The sequence below is a fragment of the Salvelinus alpinus genome, chromosome 3, assembly GCF_045679555.1.
Source record: "Salvelinus alpinus chromosome 3, SLU_Salpinus.1, whole genome shotgun sequence".
In the NCBI taxonomy this organism is placed as follows: Eukaryota; Metazoa; Chordata; class Actinopteri; order Salmoniformes; family Salmonidae; genus Salvelinus; species Salvelinus alpinus.
The window spans coordinates 39,828,371-39,841,214 of record NC_092088.1 but is presented as its reverse complement, the minus strand read 5'-3'; the positions used below and the strand labels follow the sequence as shown (position 1 = coordinate 39,841,214).

Here is a 12,844-nt window from a genome sequence, read left to right as displayed (position 1 = left end):
ATTGTGTAGTCTAGAGTAATTGTCGAGGTTACCTAGCCAGTTAGAGGTTACCTAGCCAGCTACACTTTCAAACAAAGTCAACAACGCAGCCACTGCTAGCTAGCCTAATTTCACCAGCCAGCAGTACTATATCATTTTAGTCAATAAGATTTTTTGCAACGTAAGCTTAACTTTCTGAACATTCGAGACGTGTAGTCCACTTGTCATTCCAATCTCCTTTGCATTAGCGTAGCCTCTTCTGTAGCCTGTCAACTATGTGTCTGTCTATCCCTGTTCTCTCCTCTCTGCACAGACCATACAAACGCTTCACACCGCGTGGCCGCTGCTACTCTAACCTGGTGGTCCCAGCGCGCACGACCCACGTGGAGTTCCAGGTCTCAGGCAGCCTCTGGAACTGCCGATCTGCGGCCAACAAGGCAGAGTTCATCTCAGCCTATGCTTCCCTCCAGTCCCTCGACTTCTTGGCACTGACGGAAACATGGATTACCACTGATAACACTGCTACTCCTACTGCTCTCTCCTCGTCTGCCCACGTGTTCTCGCACACCCCGAGAGCTTCTGGTCAGCGGGGTGGTGGCACTGGGATCCTCATCTCTCCCAAGTGGACATTCTCTCTTTCTCCCCTGACCCATCTGTCTATCGCCTCCTTTGAATTCCATGCTGTCACAGTTACCAGCCCTTTCAAGCTTAACATCCTTATCATTTATCGCCCTCCAGGTTCCCTTGGAGAGTTCATCAATGAGCTTGACGCCCTGATAAGTTCCTTTCCTGAGGATGGCTCACCTCTCACAGTTCTGGGTGACTTTAACCTCCCCACGTCTACCTTTGACTCATTCCTCTCTGCCTCCTTCTTTCCACTCCTCTCCTCTTTTGACCTCACCCTCTCACCTTCCCCCCCTACTCACAAGGCAGGCAATACGCTTGACCTCATCTTTACTAGATGCTGTTCTTCCACTAATCTCATTGCAACTCCCCTCCAAGTCTCCGACCACTACCTTGTATCCTTTTCCCTCTCGCTCTCATCCAACACTTCCCACACTGCCCCTACTCGGATGGTATCGCGCCGTCCCAACCTTCGCTCTCTCTCCCCCGCTACTCTCTCCTCTTCCATCCTATCATCTCTTCCCTCTGCTCAAACCTTCTCCAACCTATCTCCTGATTCTGCCTCCTCAACCCTCCTCTCCTCCCTTTCTGCATCCTTTGACTCTCTATGTCCCCTATCCTCCAGGCCGGCTCGGTCCTCCCCTCCTGCTCCGTGGCTCGACGACTCATTGCGAGCTCACAGAACAGGGCTCCGGGCAGCCGAGCGGAAATGGAGGAAAACTCGCCTCCCTGCGGACCTGGCATCCTTTCACTCCCTCCTCTCTACATTCTCCTCTTCTGTCTCTGCTGCTAAAGCCAATTTCTACCACTCTAAATTCCAAGCATCTGCCTCTAACCCTAGGAAGCTCTTTGCCACCTTCTCCTCCCTCCTGAATCCTCCTCCCCCTCCTCCCCCCTCCTCCCTCTCTGCTGATGACTTCGTCAACCATTTTGAAAAGAAGGTCGACGACATCCGATCCTCGTTTGCTAAGTCAAACGACACCGCTGGTTCTGCTCACACTGCCCTACCCTGTGCTTTGACCTCTTTCTCCCCTCTCTCTCCAGATGAAATCTCGCGTCTTGTGACGGCCGGCCGCCCAACAACCTGCCCGCTTGACCCTATCCCCTCCTCTCTTCTCCAGACCATTTCCGGAGACCTTCTCCCTTACCTCACCTCGCTCATCAACTCATCCTTGACCGCTGGCTACGTCCCTTCCGTCTTCAAGAGAGCGAGAGTTGCACCCCTTCTGAAAAAACCTACACTCGATCCCTCCGATGTCAATAACTACAGACCAGTATCCCTTCTTTCTTTTCTCTCCAAAACTCTTGAACGTGCCGTCCTTGGCCAGCTCTCCTGCTATCTCTCTCAGAATGACCTTCTTGATCCAAATCAGTCAGGTTTCAAGACTAGTCATTCAACTGAGACTGCTCTTCTCTGTGTCACGGAGGCGCTCCGCACTGCTAAAGCTAACTCTCTCTCCTCTGCTCTCATCCTTCTAGACCTATCGGCTGCCTTTGATACTGTGAACCATCAGATCCTCCTCTCCACCCTCTCCGAGCTGGGCATCTCCGGCGCGGCCCACGCTTGGATTGCGTCCTACCTGACAGGTCGCTCCTACCAGGTGGCGTGGCGAGAATCTGTCTCCGCACCACGTGCTCTCACCACTGGTGTCCCCCAGGGCTCTGTTCTAGGCCCTCTCCTATTCTCGCTATACACCAAGTCACTTGGCTCTGTCATATCCTCACATGGTCTCTCCTATCATTGCTATGCAGACGACACACAATTAATCTTCTCCTTTCCCCCCTCTGATAACCAGGTGGTGAATCGCATCTCTGCATGTCTGGCAGACATATCAGTGTGGATGACGGCTCACCACCTCAAGCTGAACCTCGGCAAGACGGAGCTGCTCTTCCTCCCGGGGAAGGACTGCCCGTTCCATGATCTCGCCATCACGGTTGACAACTCCATTGTGTCCTCCTCCCAGAGTGCTAAGAACCTTGGCGTGATCCTGGACAACACCCTGTCGTTCTCAACTAACATCAAGGCGGTGACCCGTTCCTGTAGGTTCATGCTCTACAACATTCGCAGAGTACGACCCTGCCTCACGCAGGAAGCGGCGCAGGTCCTAATCCAGGCACTTGTCATCTCCCGTCTGGATTACTGCAACTCGCTGCTGGCTGGGCTCCCTGCCTGTGCCATTAAACCCCTACAACTCATCCAGAACGCCGCAGCCCGTCTGGTGTTCAACTTTCCCAAGTTCTCTCACGTCACCCCGCTCCTCCGCTCTCTCCACTGGCTTCCAGTTGAAGCTCGCATCCGCTACAAGACCATGGTGCTTGCCTACGGAGCTGTGAGGGGAACGGCACCTCCGTACCTTCAGGCTCTGATCAGGCCCTACACCCAAACAAGGGCACTGCGTTCATCCACCTCTGGCCTGCTCGCCTCCCTACCTCTGAGGAAGTACAGTTCCCGCTCAGCCCAGTCAAAACTGTTCGCTGCTCTGGCACCCCAATGGTGGAACAAACTCCCTCACGACGCCAGGTCAGCGGAGTCAATCACCACCTTCCGGAGACACCTGAAACCCCACCTCTTTAAGGAATACCTAGGATAGGATAAAGTAATCCTTCTAACCCCCCCCCCCCCCCTTAAAAGAGTTAGATGCACTATTGTAAAGTGGTTGTTCCACTGGATATCATAAGGTGAATGCACCAATTTGTAAGTCGCTCTGGATAAGAGCGTCTGCTAAATGACTTAAATGTAAATGTAAAATGTTCATTGGGATCACTGTAGGAAAACCTTTCAAAACGCACACTGAAAACGAGCATTTCTTATTGACAAGTACAGGTAGCCCTTCCTGTTTCAGTCCATTTGGTGCATAATGACCCAGATGTATTGCTGTTTGCTACCCGCTGTCCACTTCTAGATTGGCGTCTTCATGTAACTCTTGTGTGCATCATCAATGAAGAGATATTGATGTATATTTATCTCTTTGGTGTTGTAGATTGGAAGCTCCAGATGGAGAGGGGGGATGCTGCGGCCCAGGATCTGGTCAACTCACTGCAGGTCCTAGAGGTCACTGCTGGGGCCATGGCCCCCGAGCTCAAACCTCTGGTAATAGAACATGTAGGAGTCTCCCCAGTAGAAACGCCACTTAGCCACCACTATTTACCAAACCACAGTGGAAGATGGACTTATCAAAGTTCTTGTCTTCATTAAAAGGGAAATTACAAAACTTGTTTTCATACCTCAAAATTAGTCTTTCAAGATGAGTCCACATCCCTTTCCATCTGCTGTGTAGTTCTAACTGTATCAAGGTCAAATGAATGGTGAAGAGCACCAGTATCTGGAAATAACGTGGTGGTGTTTTGGATTGTGCCATAGAGATTGATCTACAAAACAGGTGGCCAGCCACATGGCTTTGTCTCGCAGAAGACTTTGACATGGAAACATCAGAAACTGATATTTTGAATGCATTTACTGTATTGTTTGCGTTTCGCTACACTCGCAATAGCATCTGCTAACCATGTGTACGTGACCCCAAAAAATTTGATTTTAATGGTCATTTCTCCCCCTCTGTGTATTTCAGTTGTTGGAGCACCTGCCCCACCTGTTCACCTGTCTGCAGCATCCGTACACGGCCGTTCGTCACATGGCGGCGCGCTGCGTGGGCGTGCTCAGTAAGATCGCTACCATGGAGACCATGCACCTGTTCCTGGAGCGTGTGCTTCCATGGCTAGGGTGCATCGAGGACAGCACTAAGCAGGAGGGGGCCATCGAGGCCATGGCCTGTATCTTTCATACGCTGTCACGCAGTTAGACATGATCCCATACTACGTGTATGGGCAACCTACCAATATGATTTTTTTATAAACAAGGTTGGAATATTATATGCCATTTAGTAGACGCTTATCTAGGGCCGGGACGATACCAGTATCGTGATTCTGGTTAGTATCGTGGGAAAGAAACAAAACACGAAGCGGAGTTAACTTCTTTATGAAAAGAGCTCTGTTGGAAACAAACATTGTTATTGAGTCACCCTTATTTTTTAACGGATCGAAGAGTTGGGTTTTGCTTTGTGTATTCATTTTTGCCATGGGAAAAAGTATTGCGACACTGGTATACTTGGCCCTACTTTCATCGAAAGTGACTAACAGTACATTGAGTGCATACACTTCAAGTAAATGTGACCCCAGCGGCAATCGAACCCATGACCACCCAAGACCTGATGTAACTGAAAGTGTTCGGGGTTCACTATGGGTATAATGACACCAGGGTGTCATTGTCGTGTGGTTTGTTGTCCTTGACCCCTTGGCCCCCGCAGGTGTGATGGAGCAGTTGGATGTGGACATCGTGCCATACATTGTGCTGCTGGTGGTGCCGGTGCTGGGCCGCATGAGTGACCCCAGTGACAGCGTCCGTTTCATGGCCACGCAGTGCTTTGCCACCCTCATCCGCTTGCTACCCCTGGAGGTAAACACACACAAACCAATGCACAACAGTCGGTATGTTTAAGGAGATTTGTTTGAGCAAGTATTTATTTAGGAGTAGTTATTTGCTTTTTTGGGGATGCCAGGTGATTTGTGATTCTGCACAGTCTGACGCAATGTAGTTAATTTCAAACATTCACTTGATCTGCTGTATACAGTGCATTCGGAAAGTATTCAGACCCCTTGACTTTTTCCACATTTTATTACGTTAGTCTTATTCTAAAATGGACTACATGTTTTATTTATTTTTGTCATCAATCTACACACAATACCCCATAATGACAATGCATTAACAGCTTTAGAAATGTATGCAAATAAAAAACATCACATTTACATACAGTACCAGTCGAAGGTTTGGACACCTAATCAAGGGTTTTTATTTTTTTACTATTTTCTAAATTACAGAATAATAGTGAAGACGTATGGAATCATGTCGTAACCAAAATAGTGTTAAACAAATCAAAATATATTTGAGATTCTTTGAAGTAGCCACCCTTTGCCTTGACAGTTTTGCACACTCTTGACATTCAACCAGCTTCGAGGTAGTCACCTGGAATGCTTTTCCAACTGTCTTTAAGAAGTTCCCACATATGCTGAGCACTTGTTGGCTGCTTTTCCTCACCTCTGGGGTCCAACTCATCCCAAACTCAATCGGGTTGAGGTCGGGTGATTGTGGAAGCCAGGTCATCTGATGCAGCACTCATCACTCTCCTTATTGGTAAAATATACCTTACAGACTGGAGGTGTATTGGTAAATTTTCCTATTGAAAAACAAATGATAGTCCCACTAAGTGCAAACCAGATGGGATGGTGTATCGCTGCAGAATGCTATGATATCCATGCTGTTTAAGTGTGCCTTGAATTCTAAATAAATCACTAGCAGTGTGACCAGGAAAGCACCACCTCCATGCGTCACGGTGGGAACCACACATGTGGAGAACATCCATTCACCTACTATGCGTCATATAAAGACACGGCGGTTGGAACCAAACATTTCTAATTTGCACTCAGACCAAAGGACAGATTTCCACCGGTCTAATGTCCATTGCTTGTGCTTCTTGGCCCAATCAAGTCTCTTCTTATTGGTGTCCTATAGTAGTGGTTTCTTTGCAGCAATTCAACCATGAAGGCCTGATTCACACAGTCTCCTCTGAACAGTTGATGTTGAGATCTGTTACTTGAACTCTGAATCATTTATTTGGGCTACAATCTGAGGTGCAGTTAATTGCTGGTAACTAATGAACTTATCCTCTGCAGCAGAGGTAACGCTGGGTCTTCCTTTCCTGTGGCGGTCCTCATGAGCGCCAGTTTCATCATAGTGCTTGATGGTTTTTGCGACTACTTGAAGAAACTTTCAAAGTTCTTGTAATTTTCCAGATTGACTGACCTTAAGTCCATCCTTTAAGACATTATTTGAGCTGTGCTTGGCATAATATGGACTTGGTCTTTTACCAAATAGGGCTATCTTCTTTATACCACCCCTACCTTGTCATAAAACAACTAATTGGCTCAAACGCATTAAGGAAAGAAATTCCACATGTTTTTTGTTAAAAACAAGGCACACCTGTTTAATTTTAATTATTTCCAGGTGACAATCATGAAGCTGGTTGAGAGAATGCCAAGAGGGTGCAAAGCTATCAAGGCAAAGGGTGGCTACTTTGAAGAATCTCAAATATATTTAACACTTTTTTTTTTTGTGGTTACTACTTGATTGTGTTATTTCATCGTTTTAATGTCTTAACTGTTATTCTAAAATGTAGAAAATAGTAAAAATAAAGAAACCCTTTGAGTAGGTGTGTCAACTTTTGACTGGTACTGTAAGTCGGTTGTCATTGTAAATAAGAACAAATTCTTAAACGGGCTTGCCTAGTTAAATAAAAAAAACAATTCAGAACCTTTACTCTGTACTTTGTTGAAGCACCTTTTGGCAGCGACTACAGCCTCGAGTCTTCTTGGGTATGACACTACAAGCTTGGCACACCTGTATTTGGGGACTTTTCCCAAAGCCACTCCCGCGTTGTGTCCTTTGGGACGTTGTCCTGTTGGAAGGAACCTTCGCCCCAGTCTGAGTCCTGAGCACTGAGGTCCTGAGCACTGTGGAACAGGTTTTCATAAAATGTTTCCCTTGATCCTGACTAGTCTCCCAGTCCCTGCTGCTAAAAAACATCCCCACAGCATGATGCTGCCACCACCGTGCTTCATTGTGTGGATGGTGCCAGGTTTCTTCCAGACCAGACACTTGGCATTTAGGTCAAAGAGTTCAATCTTGGTTTCATCAGACCAGAGAATCTTTATTTTCATGGTCTGACAGTCCATGGGTGCCTTTTGGCAAACTCCAAGCGGGCTGTCGTAGCTTTTACTGAGGAGTGGCTTCCATCTGGCCACTCCACAAATCAGGCCTTTATGCTAGAGTGCTGCAGAGATGGTTGTCCTTCTGGAAGGTTCTCCCATCTCCACAGAGGAACTCCAGAGCTCTGTCAGTGACCATCAGGTTCTTAGTGACTTCCCTGACCAAGGCCCTTCTCCCCTGATTGCTCAGTTTGGCCAGCTCTAGTCTTGGTGGTTCCAAACTTCATCATTCTTAAAATGGAAGGAGGCCACTTTCAAGTATCCTAGCAAAGGGTCTGAATACTTAAGTAAATAAGGTATATCTGTTTTATTTTTAATACATTTGCTAAACATTCTAAACCTGTTCGCTTTGTCATTATGGGGTATTGATTGTAGATTTGTGAACCTTTTTTTTTTTTTTTCAGGTTAGAATATGGCTTTAACAAAATTTGGAGAAAGTCGGTCTGAATACTTTCCGAATGCACTGTATAATTTCTTAACCATGGGCAACATCGGCATGGGAGGTTTACTTGAACACTACAAAATTGTCACTACAATGCCGGTCCCTGATAGTTTGTGAACCCCTGATCTACAGTTGTTTCCTACTGCACCATATCGTCAATTCTATTTTGCCCTGTAGAAGGCAGTATAGCTCATTGTCGTCCTATGCTGAATAGTGGGGCTATATTTTATGTGACCGTCATTTGGATGATGTGTTCTCCTTCCGTTTTGATTGCAACTTGGACCTCTGTCAGTTCATTTGTTCAATCAGAGATTAAGTGGGAGTAATGAATCAGGCACACTGCAGAACCGGACAACTCAATGTCATTACTTACATACCAAGACGTACATTGTTGACTCTCATATGTAATATTTAGGAGGCTTGTCTTTTGCACCTGATTTTATTTGTTGAGATCTTACAGCCTTTTCGCACTATCTTGCTGAGCCAATTCGTATTGCGCTCAGATATTTTCTTTTCTCACTGTCCTTTCCAGCAAGGTTCCAGCAGCTATGGTGGATGCTAAACCAGGCCAGCGAAGTACAGTTGGGCTTGGTTTGGCTTAGGGGTGTGAACGGGGTTTGAGTTTTGAGTCCGATAAATTATTATTATATATATATTTTTTTTAGGCTGGTATCCCGGACCCTCCCACCATGTCGGATGATCTGATTCGCCAGAAGGCCAGAGAGCGTCACTTTCTGGAGCAGCTGCTTGACAGCAGGAAGCTGGAGAACTACAAGATCCCTGTGCCCATCCAGGCCGAGCTCCGCAAGTATCAGCAGGTGTGTTTGCAAATCTGTTTACACGTCTGTCTTTTTACTTGTCCGTTTATTGATCCATCTCTAACACTCATACACAAACAATCGGTAGAACCGCTGTTGACTACATGTGCAGAGTGTCAAACTACTGCAAGCTACAACCGGCGCTACTCACACATTGCCTGTCCTTGAGGAACCTGTAGGCTGCATCTTGCTTCCTACCCACTCATGCTGCACAAATTTAACACACTTGACTAATGCAGAACTCTTAATTTACTGTTCAGCAAAGTGATGTCCAGACAAGACACAGCGCTTTACAAAGAAAGATACCGGTAGCTTGCTAGTTAGTTTTCTGTGAATGCTGAATGTAATTTTAGCTAGCTAACTTTGCTAGCTAGCGTACAGCTGAAGCTAACGTCAGTACTCTACCCCAGACTTTTATTTGTGATATTGCAAACCATAACGCAAACAATACACTGATTTCACTGGTGTAAATAACTTATCATTCCCTTACCGAACTGCCAACATGTCAATCGCCTACAATTGGTGACAGATTTTAATGCTAATATAAAAAATCTGCATAAAAACAATATCAAATCAAACTTTATTTGTCACATGCGCCGAATACAACAAGTGTAGACTTTACCGTGAAATGCTTACTTACAAGCCCTTAACAAACAGTGCAGTTCAAGAAGAGTTAAGAAAATATTTACCAAGTAGACGAAAATAAAAAGTAACACAATAAGAATAACAATATCGAGGCTATATACAGGGGGCACCGGTACGGAATCAGTGTGTGTGGGTACAGGTTAGTTGAGGTAATTTGTACATGTAGGTGGGGGTGAAGTGACTGCATAGTTAATAAACAGCGAGTAGCAGCAGTGTACAAAAGGGAGGGGTCAATGTGGCTTTTGGGTAGAAGCTGTTGCGGAGCCTTTTGGTCCTAGACTTGGCGCTAAGGTACCGCTTCCTGTATGGTAGCAGAGTAAAGTTTGACTTGGGTGACTGGAGTATCTGACAATTTTATGGGCTTTCCTCATTCCTCTGCCTATTACATAGGTCCTGGATGGCAGGAAGCTTGGCCCCAGTGACTTACTGGGCCGTTCGCACTACCCTCTGAAGCGCCTTAAGTTCAGATGCCGAGCAGTTGCCATACCAGGCAGTGATGCTCTCGATGGTGCAGCTGTAGAACCTTTTGAGGATCTGGGGACCCATGCCAAATCTTTTCAGTCTCCTGAGGGGGGGGGAGTAAGCTTTGTCGTGCCCTCTATATGACTGTCTTGGTATGTTTGGACCGTTCGGTGATGTGGACACCAAGGAACTTGAAACTCTCGACCCGCTCCACTACAACCCCATCGATGTTAATGGGGGCCTGTTTGGCCCGCCTTATCCTGTAGTCCACGACCAGCTCCTTTGTCTTGCTCACATTGAGGGAGAGGTTGTTGTCCTGGCACCACACTGCCAGTTCTCTGACCACCTCCCTATAGGCCGTCTCATCGCTGTCGGTGATCAGGCCTACCACTGTCATCAGCAAACGTAATGAGATGTTGGAGTCGTATTTGGCCACGCAGTCGTGGGTAAACAGGGAATACAGGAGGGGATTAAGTACACACCCCTGAGGGGCCCCAGTGTTGAGGATCAGTGTGGCAGACGTGTTGTTGCCTACTCTTACCACCTGGAAACGCTGTGCGTTACAGGGAAGACATCCTCCTCCCTCATGTGGTACCCTTCCTGCAGGCTCATCCTGACATGACCCTACAGCATGACAATGCCACCAGCCATACTGCTCGTTCTGTGCGTGATTTCCTGCAAGACAGGAATGTCAGTGTTCTGCCGTGGCCAGCGAAGAGCCCGGATCTCAATCCCATTGAGCACGTCTGGGACCTGTTGGATCGGAGGGTGAGGGCTTGGTGCCTTGGTGGAAGAGTGGGGCAACATCTCACAGCAAGAACTGGCAAATCTGGTGCAGTCCATGAGGAGGAGCTGCACTGCAGTACTTAATGCAGCTGGTGACCACACCAGATACAGACTGTTACTTTTGATTTTGACCCCCTTTGTTCAGAGACACATTATTACATTTCTGTTAGTCACATGTCTGTGGTCCTTGTTCAGTTTAAGTCTCAGTTGTTGAATCTTGTTGTGTTCATACAAATATTTTCACATGTTAAGTTTGCTGAAAATAAACGCAGTTGACAGTAATAGGATTTTTTTTTGTTGCTGTTAATATATAGATATGATTTTTTTATATGTATTCAGACCCTTTACTCAGTACTTTTGTTGATGCACCTTCTTGTGTATGACGCTACAAGCTTGGCACACCTGTATTTGGGGAGTTTCTCCCATTGTTTCTGCTGATCCTCTCAAGCTCTGTCAGGTTGGATGGGAAGCGTCACTGGACAGGAGCGGTAGAGATACTCTTAATGATCGGCTATGAAAAGCCAACTGACATTTACTCCTGATTTATTATTTGACCATGCTGGTCATTTATGAACATTTGAACATCTTGGCCATGTTCTGTTATCTCCACCCGGCACAGCCAGAAGAGGACTGGCCACCCCTCATAGCCTGGTTCCTCTCTAGGGTTCTTCCTAGGTTTTGCCCTTTCTAGAGTTTTTCCTAGCTGCTGTGCTTCTACACCTGCATTGCTTGCAGTTTGGGATTTTAGGCTGGGTTTCTGTACAGCACTTCGAGATATTAGCTGATGTACGAAGGGCTATATAAAATAAACTTGATTTTGATTTGACAGCTATTTCCAGGTCTCCAGAGATGTTTGATCGGGTTCAAGTCCGGGCTCTGGCTAGGCCACTCAAGGACATTCAGAAACTTGTCCCGAAGCCACTTCTGCGTTGTCTTGGCTGTGTGCTCAGGGTTGTTGTCCAGTTGGAAGGTGAACCTTCGCCCCAGTCTGAGGTCCTGAGAACTCTGGAGCAGGTTTACCTCAAGGATCTCTCTGTACTTCGCTTCGTTCACCTTTCCCTTGATCCTGACCAGTCTCCCAGTCCCTGCTGCTGAAAACATCCCCACAGCATGATACTGCCACCACCATGCTTCACCGTAGGGGTGGTATTGGGCAGGTGATGAGCGGTACCAGGTTTCCTCCAGATGTGACGCTTGCCTTTCAGGCTCTAGTTCAATCTTGGTTTCATCAGACCAGAGAATCCTGTTTATGTTCTGAGAGTCCTAGGTACCTTTTGGCAAACTCCAAGCAGGCTGTCAAGTGCCTTTATTTTACTGAGAAGTGTCTTCTGTCTCGCCACTTGGAGTGCTGCAGAGATCATTGTCCTTCTGGAAGGTTCTCCCATCTCCACAGAGGAACTCTGTCAGAGTGACCATCGGGTTCTTGGTCACCTCCCTGACCAAGGCCCTTCTCCCCCGATTGGTCAGTTTGGCCGGGCAGCCAGCTCTAGGAATAGTCTTGGTGGCTCCAAACTTCTTCCATTTAAGAATGATGAAGGCCACTGTCCTTGGACCTTCAATGCTGCAGAAATGTTTTGGTAACCTTCCCCAGATCTGTGCCTCCACACAATCCTGTCTCGGAGCTCTACGGGCAATTCCTTTGACCTCCTGGGTTTGTTTTTGCTCCGACATGCACTGTCAACTGTGGGACGTTTTTATATAGATGGGTGTGTGCCTTTCCAAATCATGTCCAATCAATTTAATTTACCACAGGTGGACTCCAATCAAGTTGTAGAAACATCTCAAGGATGATCAATGAAAACAGCATGCACCTCAGCTCAGTTTTGAGTCTCATAGCGAAGAGTCTGAATACTTATATTAAATAAAAAAACAAATACCTGATTAACATATCTGCTAAACTTTTTCTCGCTATGTCATTATGGAGTATTGTGCGTAGATTACTAAGGAGAAAAAAAAAAATACATTTTAGAATAAGGCTAACATAACAATTTGGAAAAGTCAAGTGGTCTGAATACTTCCCGAAGGCACTAATTATTTTGGATGAATGTGTGAAGGTAACATGGATGCATTTGCAATTCGTTTTGGATTATTTTGTGCACAGTAAAAAATCATGGTAAATGTTATCTATTCAGCACTTTCCACTTCATTTTTAGTGTCATTGTTTTTTTGCAAAGCTCTACAAAAAGGGATTGCTTTTAAATGCTGCAGGGAGGTCGGCTGCTGACAAATTACTTTTGGACAGAACAAATAAAAAATGGTAGAAATGATGGGC

The 12,844-nt window shown here is 46.4% G+C and overlaps 1 protein-coding gene across 1 annotated transcript in view; it reads left to right on the top strand.

Moving 5' to 3' along the window:
* LOC139570692 (TATA-binding protein-associated factor 172-like) overlaps nt 1-12,844 on the top strand; it is a 67,389-nt gene that overhangs the window by 33,675 nt on the left and 20,870 nt on the right. The window contains exons 24-27 of the mRNA XM_071392800.1: nt 3,585-3,694; nt 4,170-4,371; nt 4,905-5,053; nt 8,527-8,679. Coding sequence (XP_071248901.1) covers nt 3,585-3,694; nt 4,170-4,371; nt 4,905-5,053; nt 8,527-8,679 — 614 coding nt within the window. The remainder of the gene's footprint in view (nt 1-3,584; nt 3,695-4,169; nt 4,372-4,904; nt 5,054-8,526; nt 8,680-12,844) is intronic.